Source organism: Podarcis melisellensis (assembly GCF_964234715.1).
Source record: "Podarcis melisellensis genome assembly, chromosome: 8".
NCBI classification, from domain to species: Eukaryota; Metazoa; Chordata; class Lepidosauria; order Squamata; family Lacertidae; genus Podarcis; species Podarcis melisellensis.
In genome coordinates, this window is record NC_138540.1 from 41,482,644 (window position 1) to 41,504,159 (window position 21,516).

At 49.2% G+C, this 21,516-nt stretch overlaps 1 protein-coding gene across 2 annotated transcripts; it reads right to left on the reverse strand.

Annotated features, from left to right (window-relative positions):
• Window positions 1–68: 68 nt before the first annotated feature.
• CDH15 (cadherin 15) lies at window positions 69–21,140 on the reverse strand. Of its 2 annotated transcripts, none has more exons than XM_081920175.1 (14): window positions 20,989–21,140; window positions 12,155–12,310; window positions 10,772–10,927; window positions 9,515–9,659; window positions 8,734–8,894; window positions 7,691–7,819; window positions 6,700–6,885; window positions 5,871–6,124; window positions 5,051–5,190; window positions 3,562–3,780; window positions 2,850–3,089; window positions 1,962–2,098; window positions 1,341–1,505; window positions 69–810 (listed from the first exon to the last, which is right to left on the reverse strand). In XM_081920175.1, the coding sequence occupies exons 1-14, from the start codon at window positions 21,040–21,042 to the stop codon at window positions 613–615; spliced, it is 2,340 nt and encodes a 779-aa protein (XP_081776301.1). In that variant the 5' UTR covers window positions 21,043–21,140; the 3' UTR covers window positions 69–612. The 2 variants fall into 2 exon arrangements, with proteins under 2 accessions (XP_081776301.1, XP_081776302.1); XM_081920176.1 differs by lacking the exon at window positions 20,989–21,140 and adding an exon at window positions 19,786–19,927.
• Window positions 21,141–21,516: the final 376 nt, after the last annotated feature.

A 21,516-nucleotide genomic window follows, 5' to 3' on the forward strand; every position in this document is an offset into this window, starting at 1 on the left:
TCTCTTTCTTAAGGGGTGCAGCTGGGGCCCAGCAAAGTGTCTTGAGTTTTCTGCCTTAGCGAAGCCCTCATCTAGCCCAGTGGAGGTCCCTTCATCCGGGGGCTCCTACTACGGTCTTCTCCCCCCCTACCCAATTTTCCCAACCTAGGTTGTTGTCATCATCTGGCTCCACCCACTTGCCTGCTGGGTGCTCAGAGCCTTGGGTGAGAATGGCCAGTGGGCCTATAGCAAAGGGCCTCATCCCTATCTATGCCTGGGACTCTGTGACTGGCATTGCCTTCCCTCCCTGCTTTGGGCTGGCTCTTCCCAGGAAATGGTGCTGACTTCCTGGAGCACCTGAGTTTAAGGGTCGCTGAGCCCCTCCTTCCCCACAGTGGGCAGTGGTTATTATCTGCAAGGCTGCCTGGGGAAGTAGGTGGCATAACAGGAAGTGACCCCCATAACTGCAGCAGCAGCTGCTGAGAGGAGGGGGGTTTGCTGGCAGTGGGGCCAGCCAAAGACCAAGAGGGTAACTGGGCTGTGTGGTCTCTGTCCACAGCTGGCAGAGTCCAGCACATACTTGGCTGCTGGAACTGCCTCTCCTCTCCCCTACCCGCCCCCCATCTTCCCCCACTATTGACCGTACAGCTCTGCCAGGCGCCGGAATCGTGGACCCCATTCGTTGAGATAGTCGTAATCCTGGTCTTCGTCAGCCAAGCTGGAGAGGATGGAGCTGAGCGAGCCGCCGGCCGAGCCTTCGCCCTCGTAGTCGTAGATGAGAGCCGTGTCATATGGGGGCACGCTGGGGTCACTGTCGGCCGCCTCCAGGCCCTGCAGGGGGAGGAGAGGCAGGGGAGCTCAGCAGAGGACTACCAAGACAAACCACATCCTAAGGACCCTCTCCCCTTAACTGAGACTTGGGTAGTGACAAGCGGGATATAAAATTTTTAAATGAATAAAATAATATTTAAAAGTTCTAGTTGCAGCCCCCATGGAGCCAAAAGGGCAAGCCTGCATTAAGGGCTAGCTACTTGCCAGGCCTCCTTTTTCCTAGCCATTACCTCTTGCTCCGCAAGGGTAGGATGCCTACAGCTCTGCAGCAATTGCTGGACTCCCAATTCCCAGCACAGCCAGAGGCCAAGGATGATGGGAGCCAGGAATTTGGCAACATCTACCATTTGCCAGGTTCCCCACTCCTGCTTCTTCAGGCCCTGCAGCTTCTTGATAACTTGTGCCAGCACCGAACTGAGAAGGGGGTAGCTCCGTGTGGCCAAAATCAGGGAGGGTTCCCACCCCCACTTCCAGCTCTGCCCCAATTGGCCTCTGCCATCCTCCCAGCCCCTGATGTGTCTCTTCAGTACCTCATTGATGAAGTCCTCTATGTCAGAAGGACAGGCAGGCAGCCGTCGGGGGTACTGAGGCAGGCCGTAGCTGTAGGGGGTGTCCCTCCGGTGCGGTGGCTTGCTCCGAAGAGATGGTGGGGGGAAGAGGTCGGGGTTGCGCAGCTGGTTGAGGTCATAGGCATCCTGAAAGGCAGGAAGAGGGACCTTACAACCATGATGTGTGTGTGAGAGAGAGACAAGGCTTCCTGGCCCTGCTGGGGCCTGGCAGATGAAGTAGGGGAGGATTCAAGTTGGGAGACCCCCAATCAAAAATGCATACAAAAGCCTGTTCTCACCATGGCCAATGGGAAACCTGTAAGGAGGACCTCACCTCTCCCCACCCATAATTCTTGGCCACTGGCATTCAGAGCCCTCCTGCCTCCAACAGTGGAGTTACTACCAGCCGTTGTGGCTAGCAGTCATTGGCAGTCTCATTTTCCATGAATTTGTCTAGTCCTCTTTTAAAGCCAAACCCAGTTGGCGATCACTGCCTCTTGTGGAAGGGAGTTCCATAGTTTTTTAAGTCCATCATAGATTGTTCAGGCTGCCTTCTCTGCCGTGCTCTCCCACCCCACCCCCACATATAATTTGGGGTCTCACCTGGTCCTCTTCTCCGCCTCCTTGTTCGTTGTAGTTGATGATGTTGTCCCTCAAGTCATCCTGAGAGCCCCCCAGGAGACCCTTGTGGAAGGCCTGACGGCGGGAATGCTCCAGCGCAGCCACCAGCAAGGCCAGGACTGCAAGCAGAGAGGGAAAGGTTAAAAGCAGCAGGAGCCGTGTGTGTGTGTGTGTGTGTGTGTGTTGTAGAGCATCAAAACATGTCCTTTCCCCAGCCTCCTGCAAGTAGGAATCAGCAAATATCTCAATTCTGGTTTCTCTCAGTTTTTCATTTTTGTCCAATCCTAAATTCAATTCTCCATATTAGTTTGCTTTTTTTCTTTTAAAGTCCTCATGGATTTTTTTCAGCAGTTTTGCAAGAATTTCTCCTCATATGCATACCATTATGCATTTTTTTCCTAATATGGAGGGGGGGAGGGTTTGCACAACAATTTTCCTTAACATATTACATTTTTGGATGGATGGATAGATTACAGTGAGATATGCAGTGTGAGAAAAGTAATAATTAGTACTCAAAAGGCCAGTGCAAGCAGAAACGATTCTCCCCATTTTTGGAGGAGCAGCAGGGAGGACTTGATGAAAAGTTCCAGAGCAGGGGCCCAAGTTCCTTCCAAAAAGGCCTTGCTATATGTGGTGGCTGCCCAGGCCTCTCCACAGCATGACACACAGCTGTTGTTTGGCAGCTCCTACTCATGAGCAAGTAAGAGACGCAAGAAGCCTGCTCTAACATTGTACCTCGGGTCCCACTGGCCAGGCCGGCCCTACCATTAGGTTGAGCTTGAGGGACTGAACCACATTAGACATGCCCCAGCATAATGCCCTTTTAGGAACAGGTCCTGAATCTCATGCCAGAAGGCGTGTTGCACTTACGCAGGAGCAGGATGGTGCAGCTCAGGATGATCATCAAGGCCCCGAAACTCAGGCCTGCCACAGCACCCACCACAGCAGCAACGTGAGCCTGGCAGGAGCCCCACTTGTCACAGGCGCACACAGAGACATTCAGGAGCTGCTCTCGCACCTGTGGCGGTGTCCCTGAGTCACTAATGAGCAGCGGCAGGACGTGGAGCCCTATGTCCACTTCTCCTTCAGTCTGCAGCAGCGCATGGGTGTCTGTAACAGATGGGGGAGTTTCAGGGAGGAGGATGGAGCAAGCAGGCGCCAGCCTGTGTCTATTCTTCTGCACTCCTCCCATAATGCTTTCTGTTACCTTTGCAGGAAGACCAATCCAAATGGGTCTGAGGGGTCCCAGGACAAGGTGTCCACAGGCTGGCTTGTTTGGGGGCAGCAGCAATGGCAGAAACAGCCGTGCTGAGGGACAGGCAGTGCCAGGAAGCTGAGCCTAGCTGCCACTTTAATTTCCCACAATACCTTGGAGTGATATTGAAGGAAATTAAAATAGTGGCTGGACTTTGTGGTCCAGCCTTGCTCAGAGAGCCAGGTCAATGTATTTTTTTTTAAGGTGGGGTGCTCAGGCCCCTTGGAATTGACTGGGAATAACAAACGCTGATGCCATCCCTGGTTGAATCTCTTTCCCACCCTCTGGTAAATGTAGGGGTGCTGACTCCCACCAGGTCAAGGTTACCATTGATGTGTCCGAGGGTCCAATTCTGAGCCATGTCAGGGCTGAGGCGAAAGTGGAAGGGCTCAGCATGGGGAGCCAGGTCGTCATCAGTGGCACTCAGCACCAGGCGTCCGCCCTGGCTGCATAGCTCGCTAGTCACCGGAAGCAGAAGAGGAGCATGGTCGTTGACTTCCAGCACCTCAATGGACAGGGTCCCCGTAGCTGTCAGGGACGGGTTTCCTAAACAAAAAGCAGGAGAATGTAGATGCATTCCTAAGGCATAGCTTTAATTGCGCCTAGGGCCGGCCCTAACAATAAGCAGTGTGAGGAAGCTGCCTTAGCCGGCAGACCGCTGATAGGTGGTTGCAGGCTGTTCTTCCTGAGCCCCTTGGAATTCCCTCTGGTTGGAGGCTAGAGCTCTCTGTTGCATGTGGCTTGTCCTAAAGTTACTTGTCCCACAGTCCCTAAACTAGCTTGCTGCCTTCAGATGCGTATGATGCTACCCTGTTGGCAGCAGATCCAACTACCAGCCCAGTCACCTCCTGTGCATGGAAAGGCAGAGGAGACATCTTGGCCACCTCCATCAGCAAAATGTCTTGGCTTTGCCCTGTCACTGACTATTACCTTGGAAAGAACTTCCATGTGGAGGGGAAATCTATATCTGATTACCAGAGGCTTTGTGGCAAATAAGGGATAGATACATTTCTTGCAAACTTTCCCAAGGGCATCTTCTGGCTACTGGTGGAGCCAGATTTTTATCTATGATCCAATATACTCTTCTGAGACTCTCTAAAGGCAGCTTCAGATGCAGTATTTTGCAGGGGGTATTCAAGCACCTTGGACGCGGGTGGCGCTGTGGGTAAAACCTCAGCGCCTAGGACTTGCCGGTCGTCAGGTCGGCGGTTCGAATTCCCGTGGCGGGGTGCGCTCCCATTGATCGGTCCCAGCGCCTGCCAACTTAGCAGTTCGAAAGCACCCCCGGGTGCAAGTAGATAAATAGGGACCGCTTACTAGCGGGAAGGTAAACAACTTTTCCGTGTGCTGCGCTGGCTCGCCAGATGCAGCTTGTCACTCTGGCCACGTGACCCGGAAGTGTCTTCGGACAGCGCTGGCCCCCGGCCTCTTAAGCGAGATGGGCACGCAACCCCAGAGTCGGACACGACTGGCCCATATGGGCAGGGGTACCTTTACCTTTACCTTTATTCAAGCACCTATCATAACATTTTTTGTGCACTTAAAGGCCTCTGCTGCCCCAGTGTAACAAAACCTCCATTATAAACAACAGCCCTTGGCTCTGCTGCTTGAAAAGCGACGAGAAAATGCATTGAAAAGTGTGGGAACAAATGAGTGACACTAACTGAAAGAAGTGTAGATGCTCTGCAAGCGACATGATCAGGTGTCTTGCATCTCCATTCTGGCTGTTTTGCAGTGATTTCCTGCCCCTGTTACAGTGACCTTCTAGCCATGGGCTTGTTCCTGTCCTCTCCCACTCTCTGCCCGACCTTCTCACCATTATCGCTGGCCAGGATCTGCAAGGTGTACCAGCCACCTGGGAATGTTGAGCGTGGGGGAACCGTCTGTCGTGTCTGCACCAGGCTGGAGTCAGGGTCCACTTGCAGCCAGCTGGCCAGGTCAGAGGCCTGGAAGTACCTGAGGATGCAGGTCAGAGAAAGAGATGCTAATATTGTGTGTGTGTGTGTGTGTGTGTGTGTGTATTCATGAACAGCATTCCCTTTCCTAGAGGCAAAGTCACACTCCCCAGGATGTCACACACATCTGGGAGGCAAATTGGGCTTGTGTGGCGGTGGAGGCACTTTGCAGAGGCTCATACAAAACACTGTCATGACAACTATGCTCTCCCCTGACTGCTGGAGGCTGTATGCCTTTGAATACCAGTCGCTGGGAATCACAATGGGGAAGAATGCTGTTGCACTCAGGTTTTGCTTGTGGGTATCCTATAGACATCTAGTTGGGCACTGTGTGAACAGGATGCTGGACTAAATAGGCGTTTGACCTGATCTAGCAGGACTTTTCTTCTGTTTCTGCAAGTTGGTACATTTTTCTTCTCGGCCATAAAGGCTTGAAACTTATTTAAAACAAAAAGGGGAACAGGAGCTGCAGTTCTTGCGGTGCTTAGTTATATGTCAGGCACCAAGCCATGCCTTTGGTCTGCAGCTCTGGAAGGGCAGAATCCCACCAAGCCCTGGAGGCCAACCCTGCCAGGGGGTTTTCTGCTCCCTTCCTCCTTAAAATCACCCACCTGCTCCCAATGCAGGCTAACCTGGAGTATCTCCTTGGACGGTAGCCTGAAGCCCTCTGGCCCAGCTCACCTGAGTTGCTGCCCTTGCTGGGTGTCTGGGTCACTGGCACGGTAGAGGGTTATCTCTGTGCCAGGGGGCGCACCTTCATTCACGCTTCCCCTCCAGGGATTCTCCCGGAAGAAGGGGGCTTCATTGGCATCGAGCACATTCACTCGCACTGTGGTCAAGGCCTTGGCAGCCTTTGGGGCAGACAGCTCCAGGGGACTTTGGTTCTGGACAGAGACAAGCAGTTCAAACCGGTCCCGTTCTTCATGGTTGAGGGCCTGACGATAGGGAAAGAGAGTTGGTGAAGCCGTGGTTAGTGGCATGGGACACTTTTGCTCCCATTGTTGCAAATCCCTCAAACAGGGCCAGCATTCCTGCTTCCAGGCTTTTCTCTGTCCACTCTGTTTTGAGCTTCAACCAGCTATTGATAGCTAAAGCAAGAGTTGCAAGAACTCAAATCCACTTTGCGTATTGTGGCTTCTGGCCCCAGAATCCTGCTCCCTTCATCCAGGAGGACTGGCGAATGGTTGTGGCTACCCTGTGCTGATGCACCTGCCCTTAGCGCATGGTGAGAGGTACTCTTGTTATCATTATCTTGCTTGTTTAAAGTTTGGGATTGTGTGTCTTTATTTAAACTCTACAAAGACAGCTAGCCTGTAAATCCCTCTCCCCTCAAAGTCCATACCCGAGGCCTCATATTTTGGGAATGGGGGAGGCTATGGCTACTCCATGGTGAGCGGAACACCCTCTGTGCATGCTCATTAGCACCCAGTGCTTTGGCCATTGTTCCCAGGTTGAACCTGGTGCTCTAAACAGGCTCCAGGGATGGGTCCAGCTGAATGCCATTCCTTACCTTCACCAGGGAGATGACGCCATCGTTGGTGAGGGGGTCGGTGTGGATGGCGAAAGCCCCATTGGGGTCCCCCTCTAGAATGGTGAACTTAGCCAACCAGTTGGGAGAGCCAGGGAGGTCCTTGTCTTGGACCAGCACTCGCCCAATGACCACACCTTGCTTGTTCTCAGGGGCCTCCATGGAGAACTGCAAGAGAAGGGGGGCGGGGAGTTATTCAGTACTTTGGCCTGGCTAGATCTGCCAGTGCACACTTTGCAGGGCACAGTCTTCCCCTTCTTTCTGGCTTTTGAGGGAGAACTGGAGAAGGGGCAGAACTGTGTGTGACATCTTGAACTCTTTGTGGGGGAAGCGTTGGGAATAAACAAGAATGATAAATAGCAATTAGATGCTGCCAAGGGGCTTGGCAGGAGCAGCCTGTGCGCTATGGCCCACACTTGATGTGTTTTGTGGGCTGCACCAAGGGCTTTCTGGCAGTTCCCTCGCTACGAGAAGCCAAGTTACAGGGAACCAGGCAGAGGGCCTTCTCGGTAGTGGCACCTGCCCTGTAGAATGCCCTCCCACCAGATGTCAAAGAGAAAAATAACTACCAAACTTTTAGAAGACATCTGAAGGCTGCCCTGTTTAGGGAAGCTTTTAATGTTTAATAGGTTATTGTATTTTAGTGTTCTGTTGGAAGACTCCCAGAGTGGCTGGGGAAACCCAGCCAGATGGGTGGGGTATAAAAAATAAAGAATAATAAATATAATTATTAGTATCGGCATGGATCACCTCCTGCTTCACAATTGGAGTAGGTTTTGTTGCTGTTGTTATTATGCAGGAGATATTGGAGAGGCCCTAACTCCATTCAAACTCTCAAGCCCCTAACTCCATTCAAATGGAGCAGAAGGAACTTCCAGCCACACCAGCTGGATAAAGAACCCAGCCAGGGTCCTTGATAGTCTCCTCTCCCGCCGGTTCTGCCTCCTCAGTGGGTGGGGGGTGGGCTCCCCACCTCTTTCTCCGTGAACTCGGGCGGGTTATCATTTATGTCATCCACGTAGATAACGGCTGTGGCGGTGGTGGCCAGACCCTCTCCGGACATATCTGCCACTTGGAGTGTCAAGTTGTAAATGCCGACGACCTGCGTGGAGAGGAGCAGAGGTAGGTGACGGTGTGGGGAAGAGGGGATGAGCCAGAGAGGGAAGCATACCATTCACACGGTTCTAGGACCTGCCTATTCCTCCCTGGGTTCCATATCTACAATACCTATCGGAATGTTGTTTGCAGTTCTCTAAACGTTTGAACACCCTTTAAGATGCTGTAACCAAATTGCATGGCGGTTCCTGAGCTTGAGTAGCAAATTTTTAAAAAATCTATATTTGGATACATCTGGGCATCATTCTGAATCAAGATGGTGGAGCGAAACTTTAAAAATTCCACCGATTGAAACCCCGATTTCAAAACTGCACTGATTTTTGCTGTTGTTTCTTAGAATTATTCAGCAATGCTGGGTGTGAGGCTACTAGTGTCAGATAAGTTTAAAAACCTGGTTTTCTGTCCCACCTTTCTTTTCAAAAGATGGTAGGTCAAAGCTTATCTGTACTGTACTGGATTTTTGCAAATAAAATAAAGTAAAAGTTTGGTGTATTTTTAGAATACTGCAATACTGAAAAATCATTTCCTGACATTTCGCTCTTTCAAGTACAGTTTTGAGATGTAGTGTGTGTGTGTGTGTGTGTGTGTGTGACACTATTAAAAATAATTCAGGGCAATAATGTTACAGCATTAATGTGCTGCATTCAAAATGATTGCCCCCGTTTTTTCAAAAACATCTCAGCCCAATAGCTTTCAAAATTGGGAATGTCATAACAAAATAGACCCTAAGGATTCAAATGATCAAAGTTTGTGTGCAGATTCAAATAAGAAATAATGTTTCCGCTGGTTTCATTCTTTGGTGCAGCATACAGTCCACTCTGCTCTTTGGCGCCTACTGACTGGTCACCCACCACTGCATTCCACCCTCAAGCTCTGAGACAAACATTGACAGGCTTGTACCTCCCGGTCAAACCCAGCTCGGGCTGTTTGAATTTCCCCTGATAACTCGTCAATGGTGAAGACGTCTCCCATCTCTGGTCCCAGGATGGAATATCTCAATGCAGCGTTGTCTGTCTCAGGGTCATCTGCGTCTGTGGCTTCTACCGTCATCACGTAAGTACCTGAGAAGGAACAGAGATGCCTTATTCCACCAGGACAATTTTAATTATAACAAACAGCATATACAGCAAACATTACAAAAGTTTATACCATCAATACAATATCAAAATGTGGGATTTCTCCAATCCCTTGACTTCCCTCTACCCTCTCCGTGGTTCCATTATATTTATTGTTAATTCATGCATGTCCAAATAATATTTTCTATCTGTACGTATCTAGTTCGATCTGTTATCATAATACTGCAAATGTTTTTTAGAATCCTGCTGATGTATCAACTTGTATATAATGCTTCCCATTCATTTAAAATTTGTTATTGTCTTGATTTCTGAGTCTTCCTGTTAATTTAGCCACCTCAGCATATTCCATTAACTTAATTTGCCAATCTTTTTCTGTGGGAGTTTTTTCCTCTTTCCAGTTTTGGGCTATCAATATTCATTCAGCCGTTGTCGCCTACAAACTCTCGAAGGTCTAAGGCAGGGGAAGGTCATTCCTATCAGCTGCTACCTGTTTCTCACAGTTCCCCACCCTCAGCTTCCAGTTCAACCCACCTTGATGGGCTTGGAGACAGAGAACTGGCCCATCCGTATTAAACAAGAACCATGCAAGGGTTTGGCACACCCACCTGGGGGAGCTTCTTCCACCACGTGCCCAGCAAACACAGCCTGCCGGAAGAGGGGCCGGTTGTCATTCTGGTCCATGACCAGAATCTCCAGGTCTGTGGGATCCTCCAGTGGAACTCCACTCAGGTCTAGTGCAAAGGCCCTGAGCTGGGCATGGGCAAAGCAAGAGGCGTCAAGTTATTATCAGGTGATCATCAAGATAAGGCGAGTTCTGTCTTATAAGATCCACACATAACCAGGGAGACTGTCCCCTTCAAGATCCACAATAAGTATCTTTGATCAAAAGCACTGTTTTTGTGCAACATTCACAAATGCATGCATGATGACCCCAAATTAGGAACTGGGGATGTACATCCCATATTAAGCTTAGGGCTGCCCAAAATGATGTCCCACAGCTCCAGAAGAATGTCCTCTATGACATTGCTATTGAGCCCAGCCTAATGCTTTGTTTGGGTGAAGGACGCCATCAGGCATGGCACCCCCAGTAGGTAGAAAATAATTTTTCAGAATCTCGAACGTGACCATTTCCTGAGAGAGATAATATGGGGCAGCCTGAAGTTTATTTTGGAGCTCTGAGAACTTTAGTTCCTTTTTCAGTTTTCTGACTGAGCAGGGTTTCAAACTTTTGGCCAAATAAGGAACTGGCAACCAGCCACCAACTTCACCACTGTCTCTGACTACTCAGTTGGTCTACCAGTTGAATTGGAGCACAGGCTTGTTCCTCACTTCCTGCCCCCTGCCATGACTCTGCCCCTCCCCCCACTTTGGAACAAGGCACTCACTTGTCTGTCTCCACTCACAGTCTGTGTCCTGCCCTCCTTGCTGACTGGGGTGTGAATTGCCTTCTGCTTGGGAGGTGAGAGAGAACTGCTTGGTGGCCAAACTTATCTGCCCTTTGGCTTATCTATTCTTGGGTCAGATTTTACATTTAGCTGTGATTCCTGCATTGCAGGGGTTGGACTTGTTGACCCTTGGGGTCTCTTCCAACTCTACAGTTCTATGATTCTTCCATCCTTAAAATATTCTGGGTCTGGAAACTCTCATCAGCTCCAGCCAGCTTGGCCTATGGCTAGGCATGATGGTAACCCAACATCTCAGACATCTCAGGTTTGGCGGAGTCTACTCAAGGAAATACATTTTGCACATGCTCAGAAGCACCTTACCATCATCACTACCACCATTTGCATGTGTTCTGGAGCTCAGCCCTGACATTTAAAACACCCTGCAATGAACCGTGAAGCAAGTTGGGCTTTCCTTACCCGAAAGCGTTCATTCTTTTCCCGGTCCAGCACAGTATTGAGGTAGACTTTCCCATTGCGTTTATCAATGGAGAACACACCCTTGGGATCTTCATCCACTCCTGGACCCTTGATGCTGTAGATCACACCTCCGGGCTGCTGCTTGTCTGATTTAATCTACAGAAGGGAGATTAATCCTGTGTGCTGGGAGAGGGCCGGCACCTCCCCTGCTCCTGCCCACAGGTGCTGCCCTTCCCCCTCTCTGTACCCAGATGTGACTTAAATCCCAACCAGGCTCAGGGACATAGAAGGCTGCCTGATTCCGTCTAGCATGATATTATCTCTACACTAACTGGCAGTGGCTCTCCAGGGGGATTCAGGCAGGGAGTCTTTCTAAGTCCTGCTTGGAGATGCCGCTGGGGGTTGAACCTGGGAGGACTTTCTGCACGCAAAGCAGATGCTATGCCACTGAGCCAGGATCCTTTTTCGATGCATGGTGCAATGAAAGGCTTGATGCACGGTGCAACATCCTTGGAAGGCGAGGGCCAGGTTTCCTGTGAATGCATGTGCTGTTGTGCAAGGAGGGGCTGCCACGTGGGTGCCTGCAAGCCGCAGGTGTGGGGGAGCCTGCTGTGGCAAATGGAGCTGTGCCTTCACCAAAGCAAAGGCCACACACACATATTCAGTGCTTACGGTCAACATTCATGGTGTAAAGAACCGGTGTGGCTGTAGGTGAAGAAGAGAAGAAGAGTTTGGATTTGATATCTCGCTTTATCACTACCCTAAGGAGTCACAACGCGGCTAACATTCTCCTTTCCCTTCCGCCCCCACAACAAACACTCTGTGAGGTGAGTGAAGCTGAGAGACTTCAAGGAAGTGTGACTAGCCCACGGTCACCCAGCAGCTGCATGTGGAGGAGCAGGGAATCAAACCCGGTTCACCAGACTACGAGACTACTGCTCTTAACCACTACTCCACACTGGCACTGCATGTATTGAAGGATGTGTGCCATTGCCAGACTGTATTTTTAACCTGCCTTCAGAGGCAGAGTGGGAGGGAGAGGAGCAGCCACAACCTGGTTGATTGTGATGGGGCTGTAAGGAAGGGTGCACTGGATCTAGCAATGAGCACAATGAGCAAGTGGGTGTCTTTCTGCAGGGTGCTGTGCTATTGGCACATATCAATGAAGTTCACTCAGGGCTGGCTCAGTCCAGCCATTTCCTTCCAAGGCACAATCCTGGGTCTGAAGCAGACCTTGGTGGGATGCAAGCAGAGAGCAGGAGCAGCCATGGAAACATCACACCAGGGGGGAAAGAGAAGGGCACTTCTTTGCTTCCCAAGCCTTCTCCCGAACCAACCCTGTCCACCACTGTTGAATACCAAACTGCCCATTCTCCTCCTTACCTGCACCAAAACATGGGGGAGCCGCTTATGGTTCTCTGACACGCTGATGGGAGGGATCACCCAAGCCCTCTTCACCCTTCCTGTCCCATCCTTCTGCTGCTTTAGATGCAGTACTGGGGGGCTGCTATGGACCTCCTCTTCAGAGCAACAGACATCCTGCCAGGGGAAAAAAAGGTGTTATATCAGTCTCTGACATATTGAAGACTTCAGAGGCTTATTACTGTGTCTGCTACGCCTCCCCCCCCCCATTTTTTATGCCTTCTGTTCTGACTTTAATTTCATGGTGGCTCTGTGTTCTGCACAAGCTGCTTTGGCTCATCATGCTTTCAGCTGAAAAAGCAGGCTATAAGTATTGTAAAATGAAGATCTGGCAGAAATAAAACTCCTTTGTCCTCCAGGGGCCACAGTTCCTGCCTGGCCAGCTCCCTTACTCCCTGCCGCTACAAAACTCCAGCATCTGATTCAATTAGGTTGAGAACTTGGGTGTACAATCAGTCCTTGAGTAGATTAAAAGATAAAGAAATTCATGGAACATAAGGCTATTTATCAATGTCTCCTAGTCACTGTTCTCCCTCCATGTTGGAGGCAGCATGTCTCTGAATACCAGTTGCTGGAACTCACAAGCAAGGAAAATGCTGTTGCACTCAGGTGCTGCTTAGGGGCATCTTCCAAGAGACACTGAGGGCTCATCCACACTTCTGCTGGTCCTGTGCCTAGAAAGCATGGTCTCCCACTTGAGCTGCACTTTCTAGGCATGGGTTGGAGTGGTTTTCTCCTTGCCCCACTCCTTTCCCAGAGAAAATGTGCTCTTTAGTGCTAACTCGGAGCAAACGTCAATCCAGAGAAAACCTGAATTGCCGTTTGCTCTGATTGAGTGCCAAATAACAGTTTTCTCCGGGGGCTGATTTAAGGGCCTCGGACGTGAGGAATCCGGGCTAAAAACTACGGTTGACTTTTATTTGAAAAGGGACCAGAACCTGGGAAGGGGGGAGGGGGAAGCAGAAGGGTAAGAATGATGATGAATTTCGGGTTGGGTGAAAAGGGCCTACATTTAAAAATGGGAAATCTGTGGAAGTGAACCTAGGCCGACCTTAGGAAAGAATCTAAATCTTTATAAGAGTTGGGGATAAGAGAAATGGGGCTAATCACGAAGAGATATATTAAAAATATCAACTATAGGTTAAGAAGAAGAAATTAAAATTTGCTGAGCGAATCATGGGAATAGGGATGTATGAAGAGGGGGTGGGGGGGGAGTCCGGGGAATAAGGTTAAGAAAATAAGGTGTTGAGACTATATCTGTTTTGTTTCTGATGTATTTTTGTGTGTCTGTCTTTAAAAAATGTGAAAACCCAATAAAAATTATTATAAAAAAAAAACAGTTTTCTCCGGGGGAAAGAGCAGGCCGAGAGGAAGTGTGGATAAGCCCTTATAGCTGGCCACCGTGAGAACAGAATAAGGACATAAAAAGAGCCTCCTGGATCAGGCCAAAGGCCCATCTGGTGCAGCATCCAGTTCTCACAGTGGCCAATCAGATCCCTGTGGGAAGACTGCAAGCAGGACATGAGCGCAACAGCTCTGTCCCTATCCTGAACTTTCCAGCAGCTAGCATTGAGAAGCATCCCGCCTCCAACAGGGGATGAGGCTGGACTAGATGTGCCTGATTCAGCTTCAGGGCTCCTATGTTCTGTTCTTATCTTGCAGCAGCCAATGGCTGAAAGCATCTAGCTGTGGGATGTAGTGATTGCTAAGAGCCAGGTGTGGGCTGTGCATTCCTCTCTGGTAACCCAAGAACCCTTTGTGGTAGGGAGCAGCTGCATGTTTGCCATCTTTGGGGGAAGGGCCCTACAGTCCTGGAGGAAATGGTGAGGAAGGGTCTTACACAGCCCAGGAGCTGCTAGAGCACAACAGAGGAGGCAGGCTGATTCCAGGGAGTCAGCACAGCAATGTTCTGATTGACAGGTAAGCATGTAACAAGGTGGATTCCCGGTTTTTTGTGTACTGTACAGAGACGGACGGCTGTCAATGAGTGGTCCCAGTGATATGGACAGTGGCTGGGGCCCTTGATGGAGTTTGTTTAAGGCAGAGTCCCTAAACTGTGGTCTGTGGACCACCACTGGCCCACAAACATCATGTTGGTCCTTGCTGTGTGCATGGATTTGTGGTTGAAGGTGAAAGACATTCTGTTGCATTAAATACTCATTGCTTTTTAATTGGATTATTCTTACATTGCATTTTATTATATTATATTGAAATTTGAATTCTACGGAATCCAAGGTGTAATACAGTAAAATATACCATATTAAAAAATAGAAGAAGCAATACAAAACTAAATTTAAAAACACAGCATCTAGTACAGCACATTACAAAGGCTACAATGGGCAGAAAAATCAAGACCATCAGCAATTTCCAGGTGGTCCACGGGCAAAAATGTTTTGGTGAACCACTGGTTTAAGGCATTTGTATGTCACCTAATCACCAAGGTTTTTTAAGCAGAATACATTAAAATTATTCTTTGTGATTTGCTCAACCCCCTATTAGGAGGATGAATCCTAGGTTGCTCTCCCATCAAAAGTAGCCCAGGCTCTTATCCCAAGCCCTGGTCGCGTATTTGGGCTTCAGCCACTGCGAGAACAGGGTGCTGGACTAAATGGGCCCCTTCTGGCCTGAACCAGCAGGGCCCTTATTATGTTCTCCTCCAGGCCAGAGAGGGCTCATCTAGTCTAGCACATGGCTAGTAGCCACTGATATCCCTCTCCTCCATGAATTTGCCCAATCTTCTTTTAAAGCCATCCAAGTCGGTGGCCATCACTACCTCCCTGCAGGAATGAGTTCCATAGTTTAACTATGTGCTGCATGAAGGAGCACTTTCACTTGTCCTCTGACTCTTCCAGCATTCAGCTCCGCTGGGTGTTCACAAGTTTCTAGTGTCGTAAGAGAGGGAGAAAAAGCTTTTTTCTGCTGCCTGTCTCCATGCCATCACGGTGTGGATAGTAGCAGAACCTGTTGGCTATAAAAAGCAAGGGGACTGTGGGGGCTGGCTGAGAATGTGCTGCTGCTCCCTGCTCCCTCCACATCTCCCCTCCCTGAAGCAGCTGCATGGAGACGGCTGGACTTCTTACAGAGGAAGCTGCCTTAGACCGACTCAGGCACATCAGTTCTCCTAGCTTAGTATGGCTTGCACTGACTGGCAGCGGCTCTCTAGAGGTTCAGGCAGGGGTCTCTCCCAGCCCTACCTGGAGACAGAAGACGGGACATTCTGCATGCAGAGCAGATGTTCTAGCACTGATCTGCTTTGGCCTTCCTCATGAGCCAGCCAAGATCCCAGCCCAGATTTTGGCACAGTGCAGGCTACGCTACTGAGCTTCTGACTCAAGGGAGGTGATGGCTGCTTCCTGCCTCTCATTCCTTCCCTGTGAGATCTATTTTTGTTTCTATTTTGAACGGCCGGACCCTCCTTCAGCTCCTTTCCCACGTTATTCCCATCTTGCTTTGGCAGACTTCCCTGGCACCCAGCTTCTAAGAAAAGACCCGCTTGCCCTTCTGCTGTGGCTGGGAGCCTTGCAGAGAAGAGACTGAGTTCAGCTCCTGCACCGCCTTCACACAAGCCCCATCCCGCCAGCTGCTCCAGGGGTCGGGCAAAGACAAGGCTGCAGCGCAAACTTTGGCAAAATCTCTCCAGAGACCGGTTGCCTTGTTCAATGTTTATGCTAGTGCATTTATTACATTTACGTCCCCCCTTTCCTCCGCGGAGCTCAAGGTGCAATATATGGCTCTCAATTTTATCCTCACAACAACCTTGTAGGTGAGGCTGAGAGACAGGGACTAGCCCAAGGTCATTTAATCATGGCCAAGCAGTAGATTTGAACCCTGGCATTCCTCTGAATGACCTATTTATTAAGCATTCGTCCTGATTTGCTTGTGGGGTATCCATATGTCTTCCTGACGGTCATTTCTTCATTCCACACTGCAAAAGTCTGATTCTTTCTTTCTTTTCGTTTCCCAAATGAGTTTTTATTGGTTTATCATTATATATACATATAAACAAATACAAAATATAATACATAAATTACATGTGTCATATCCAGTCCATGAATCATACATATATTACATAGTTGTATTAAGCTACACCGAGCCTTAGGAAAGTCTGAAAGGAGTGGATTTGTTTCAGTAGGGAGACAAGAGCATTTTTTATACACAAACCTAAAGTTCACATATGTGCCTGAACCGCCACAAAATGGTGACAGTATGGAGGCGCCCCTGGTCTCCTGGGCCACAGGCCAACACTCTAACAGCAACACCACACTGGCCAGGAGAGATGCTTTCGTAACTGAATTTAACTTCACATTCCCATGCAGCATTTCTGCCGGTCGTGACCCCCCCCCCAATCCCTTCTCTCCTGCTCCCGACTTGCCCTGAAACGTAACCCAGCTCCCAGCCCTGGATTCCATAGCAGCAGGTGGCCAAGGGGGGATGCACACACGCATGCGAACCTCCAGGAGCACAACAAAGAACGCCACACACACCCCGTCCTCCGCTGTAAGGGGATCCTTTCACTCTGCCCTGCTCACGCAAGCTGTGAGGGGCCCCTTTGGTGGAAAGGCTTAGGATTTGGGTCAGGGCCTTACAGATCTGCAACTGCGTGGAAGGACATCTTCTACTTGGAACAGGGTGCAGTATAAAGTTGGGGGATGCAGGAGAAGTGTATATGCACAGCAGTGTATACAGTGGTAACCTCGGGTTACATATGCTTCAGGTTACAGACTCCGCTAACCCAGAAATAGTACCTTGGGTTAAGAACTTTGCTTCAGGATGAGAACAGAAATCGTGCTCCGGTGGCACGGCGACAGCGGGAGGCCCCATTAGCTAAAGTGGTGCTTCAGGTTAAGAACAGTTTCAGGTTAAGAATGGACCTCTGGAATGAATTATGTACTTAACCCGAGGAACCACTGTAGTGCCCACCTTCCAACTTGTTGAAGGGGGTGTACATAGAATCATAGACTTGGAAGAGACCCTGAGGATTATGTAGTCCAACCCCTGGAAATGCAGGAATATGCAGCTGTCCCATATGGGGATCGAACTTCCAGCCTTGACATTATCAGCACCATGCTCTAACCAACTGAGCTATCCAGGCTGATGTGCGCGCTCTCTCTCTCTCTTCTTCCCAAGCAAGAAGCTGACTTCACAAAACAGAGCATGGGGGGCTCATCTCTCTGCAAGTAGGCAAGAACCCAGAAATTCAGCATAGAAGGGAGGTTTGTGGAAGCACCCAGCAGTCAAGCAGAGGAGAGGGATGGTGGGTCACACCTCAGGATTTTGTATGGGACTTTCCTTCCCTGCCCGGCCACTTCCCTCCCTGGCCATCATTCCAAGAAGAGCTCTGCTGCAGGGTGTCACTAATGCAAGCCACATGGAATTCCAGCTTCTTTGCTCTCGGTCACTGGGGTGGGTTGCATTTTTATGCTCCCAGCTGCCGGCATGGACATTTCACGCTTGTTGTTGACTCAGGGGGCAGCTGGCAGAAAGGGGGAGGGATGCCTCCTTCACTGCTGCAGAGCTGCAGGATATCCAGGAGCTGGCTCTCCAAAGTTTGAATGGCTTTGCTCTCCTCCACATCTACACCACCCTGCCCCTATGAAGAACCCTAGAACTTCCCTTCCTTTTATCTCTGAAGCTTCATAGCCTTTAATGTTCATTGAAAGAAAGTTTCCCATTCCAAATAGGTTGTTGTTGAAGGGAGTAGGGGTCAAGAGTCTCTGCGTCTTTCCATGCAAAGCAACTGATCCCATCCAGCTCTTTGGAGGGGGGGGGGGTCCAAGGGCCAAAGTGCCATAAGGGAAAAGCGGCTTCCAAGGTACAAGGGGGTGGGATGGAGAGGACATTCCAGTTGCACAAGCCCTCCGTGAGGAAAGCAAAGGCTTGGGAATCTGTAGGGCGGCCTGATGCAAAGGAAGAGGAGAAGGGCTTCCCTTTGCAGGAGTCAGAAAAGCTGCAGCAGCTGAAAGACATGCCTATGAGACTCATTGCTGGTGGGCTGGGGGCATCCTTCTTTACATGTCTTCTCGCCCTAACAATCGAGGATTGTGAAATGAGAGTGTGGACAGGATCCCTCTCTCTGTGCGGCTAAAATGAAGGCAGGCTCCTTTGGGACCTGGAGACCTTTCTCTCGCAGGGCACAACAGCCCACATTTGCAGAAGGCCTGTCTCTCCCTGAAAACACATTATAGTTTTCTAAGCAGTCTGTTGGGACTTCCTCATGAAGCCACCCTGTAAACTGTATTTCCCCCCAGGCATTGAAAAGTTCTGTTGGAGAGAGTTCCAAAGCCCCCTGATAAAGCGTATTTTTTTCTTCAGTTATGACGGAATAGAGCGGAGAGATCCCAGGACATTTACGTGAAGGTTGGAAGTTAAAGGAACAAGCCAACATCTCCATCTGAAGAGGCGGGGGCATTTCCCGAGAGTGGTGAACTGCCACAGGGTTACCAACCTGCACTCCAAACAGAGTCACCACTCCCCTTTCGACATAGGTGATCTCCCTATTGCAGAAATCAGAAAATGGCCTGTAATGGCAGAACTTCATTACTTCTCCCCTGACCCAAGCCAGTTGTTTCCAGTATTCTCCAGGGACTTGGAGTTTCCTTTCTGAAGTGGGGTGAGACTTGTTCAACTTAACTCCCAACAACTCCCCCTCCTTCAGAACCCAGGTGCTGGACTTACAGTGGATTTGCTGTGGATTCAGTGCCACAACTTGGTAATTTCACACCCTGGACTTAAAGGGTCTTATGGGGAACACTTTAGAGGGCCAGGTGTAATTATGTCAGTTGTGGAGCACACCACGAGCATTCCTGTTCTCCCCACCCTCATCCCATTTGGTGCTGTCCTCCTCCTCTAAATCCACAGTTTGCCAACCCAGATTGAAAGAAAAGAAGCTACAAGTGCAGTTTTGCATTGGGAACACATGTAAATGGCAGCACCGCTGTGACTATGGGAATAAAATGAAATTTGCTCTTGCTGCCCTGATGCCAAATGAATTTACTGGGGTGGGGGATGTTATAGAAAAGGGAAAAATATATTTTCAAAGTAAAAATAATAACATAAGCATCTGCATTGCAGGGGGTTGGACTAGATGACCCCTGAGGTCCTATGTCTCTACAATTCTATGATTCTGTGAATTGTGTACATGCCTGCCCAGCACCCCCTGACTATGAAAATGTGGGTTGTTGTTTTTTCTAAGTTCAAGAAGCTTTTAAAAAGAAAGAAAGAGGGATGGTTTGGGGTCTGGCGTGCCAATGCTGGTCTCAGTTTTCAGAACTTTCTAAGAAGGGACAGAATGATGTGTAAGAATTTAATGTTTAATTAGGAGATTTGTTTGATTAGGTGAAAGAATTTTGATCTGGAAACTCCTACAAACTTTCTTATTATTATCTGGTCCACCAAGTGCATTCACCTGAGTTCCACCTTGGTGCAGTTGGAGACACTTGTTGGGTTATGGTTTAAGTAAAGCTTTATTAGAGAAACACACACACACACACACACACACACACACACACACACAGTTTTGCACAAGCATTCAAAGAGAAAATTAAATCAGAGCTTGGAAAATTCATTTCGAAAAGGAACAAGTTCTCACTCACGTTCAACATGCCCCAAAAGGAACAAATTCCAGTTCTCGTTTGTCCCTATACAAAACCAACTAGTTTGGTTCACATTCAGTTCAGCTGAATTCAAGTTTATCCAAATGATCCTCAGCAATTTTTCTTTCCCAGCACTCAAACTGTTACAAGCTGCCTGTTACAAAACACACTTAAGAAGACTAAGAAAACATCCAAGAGCACACACAGTGGCATGTGAATGGTTTAATTTACTTTTCCAAACAATGATCATCTTGAAGCTTAAAGACCCAAAGAGGAGGGGGAAAAACCACACAGAGTTGAACTAGAGAAATTGTCTCAATGTCTACCCCCATAATGAACAATATCTGCTTGGTTCACCTGGCAATTATGGGAGCCGCTTTGAATTGTGCTCCAGACATTTCTGAACTAATTCAGTGAACTTCGTTAAGCCAAACCAGCTCATTCCAAGCACGGAACAAAATACAATCGCACAGGTGTATACAGAAAAAGCACAGATTAATCTCTTAAATTCCCAAGGCAGTAGAGATCACAGGTAGAAAAAACGACCTGTCATCCAGGATCCCATACAACACATAGAAAAGACTGAATTCCTATATTATAAGGAGCAGACTGCTGGGTAAGATGTGTTTTTTTGGGAGTGGGCTATTGGGTTGCTGTTTTTATTTTTATTATGCATTGTGTGGTTTTATATCTTGATATTATTCTCTGAACTGCCCTGAGACCCCCGGGTATAGGGTGGTATATAAATTCAATAAATAATAATCATTATCTGCAGGAGGCCCTCACCTTCAGAGCTCAGTGACTGATTGGCTAGATGGGGGGGAGACGATGCTTCAGATATCCTGGTCTCTAGCTGCATATACACCCAAACCAACACCTTGAATGTAGCTCAGCAGCTAGCTGGAAGCTTGGACGTGTATATTCCACCACATGCTCTGTCTACTGTCCTTGGCACAGCATAAGCCTTGTCTAGGACAGAGAGGCTGGCAAAATTCCTCCTGGCTGCAAATCAGTCAATCAAATAGACCCTGGTGGCGAGGGAAACCCCCTGATTGGTTCTCCAGGTGGAAATGCCTTTGGGAAATGCCTCAATTGCACACAGGACCCTCCACCTAACTGAAGTCCCTGATGCCCTGGAGTGCAGAGAAGGATCTTCACCGCTCTCTGCTCCAGGTTGACACACCTGCCCTCTCCAGTGCTTACCTGAGCTCCCAACATGGCCAGCAGGAAGGAGATGAGCCAGAAAGGGGTGGCCATAATGGCTTGCTAGTGGTTGTGCCTCAGGCAGAGCGCGGAGCCGGACAGCCTCCGTCCCCTTCCTTCTCTCTCTCACACACAGAGGGAGCGCCTCTGTTATGAGCAGAGCTAAAATAACCGAGACCAGGCTCTGACAGACAGCACATGTGCTGGGGCCTGGGAGAGGAACGCCGGATGGTGGCGGGGAGAGGGGGGGAGAGAGATGGCCTGGGAGCTGCATGGCCTGCATATCTCCCCTGCCCACATACACCCTGAGAAAGGAGTGTGTGTAGAGTGTGTGTGTGTAGAATTGACACTTTCTATCCCACCCACCCCTCGCTAGAAGTTTGTAGAATTAGAAATAGTCCAAGATACTAAAGCCAAGTCACAGCGAGGATCAAGAATGGCCTGAAAAGAGGATGTATTCTCTCTTTGGCCCTTTCCTCCACAGTGGGCCAGACTGTGGGCTGGTTGTATGGCAAGAGACAAAGAATA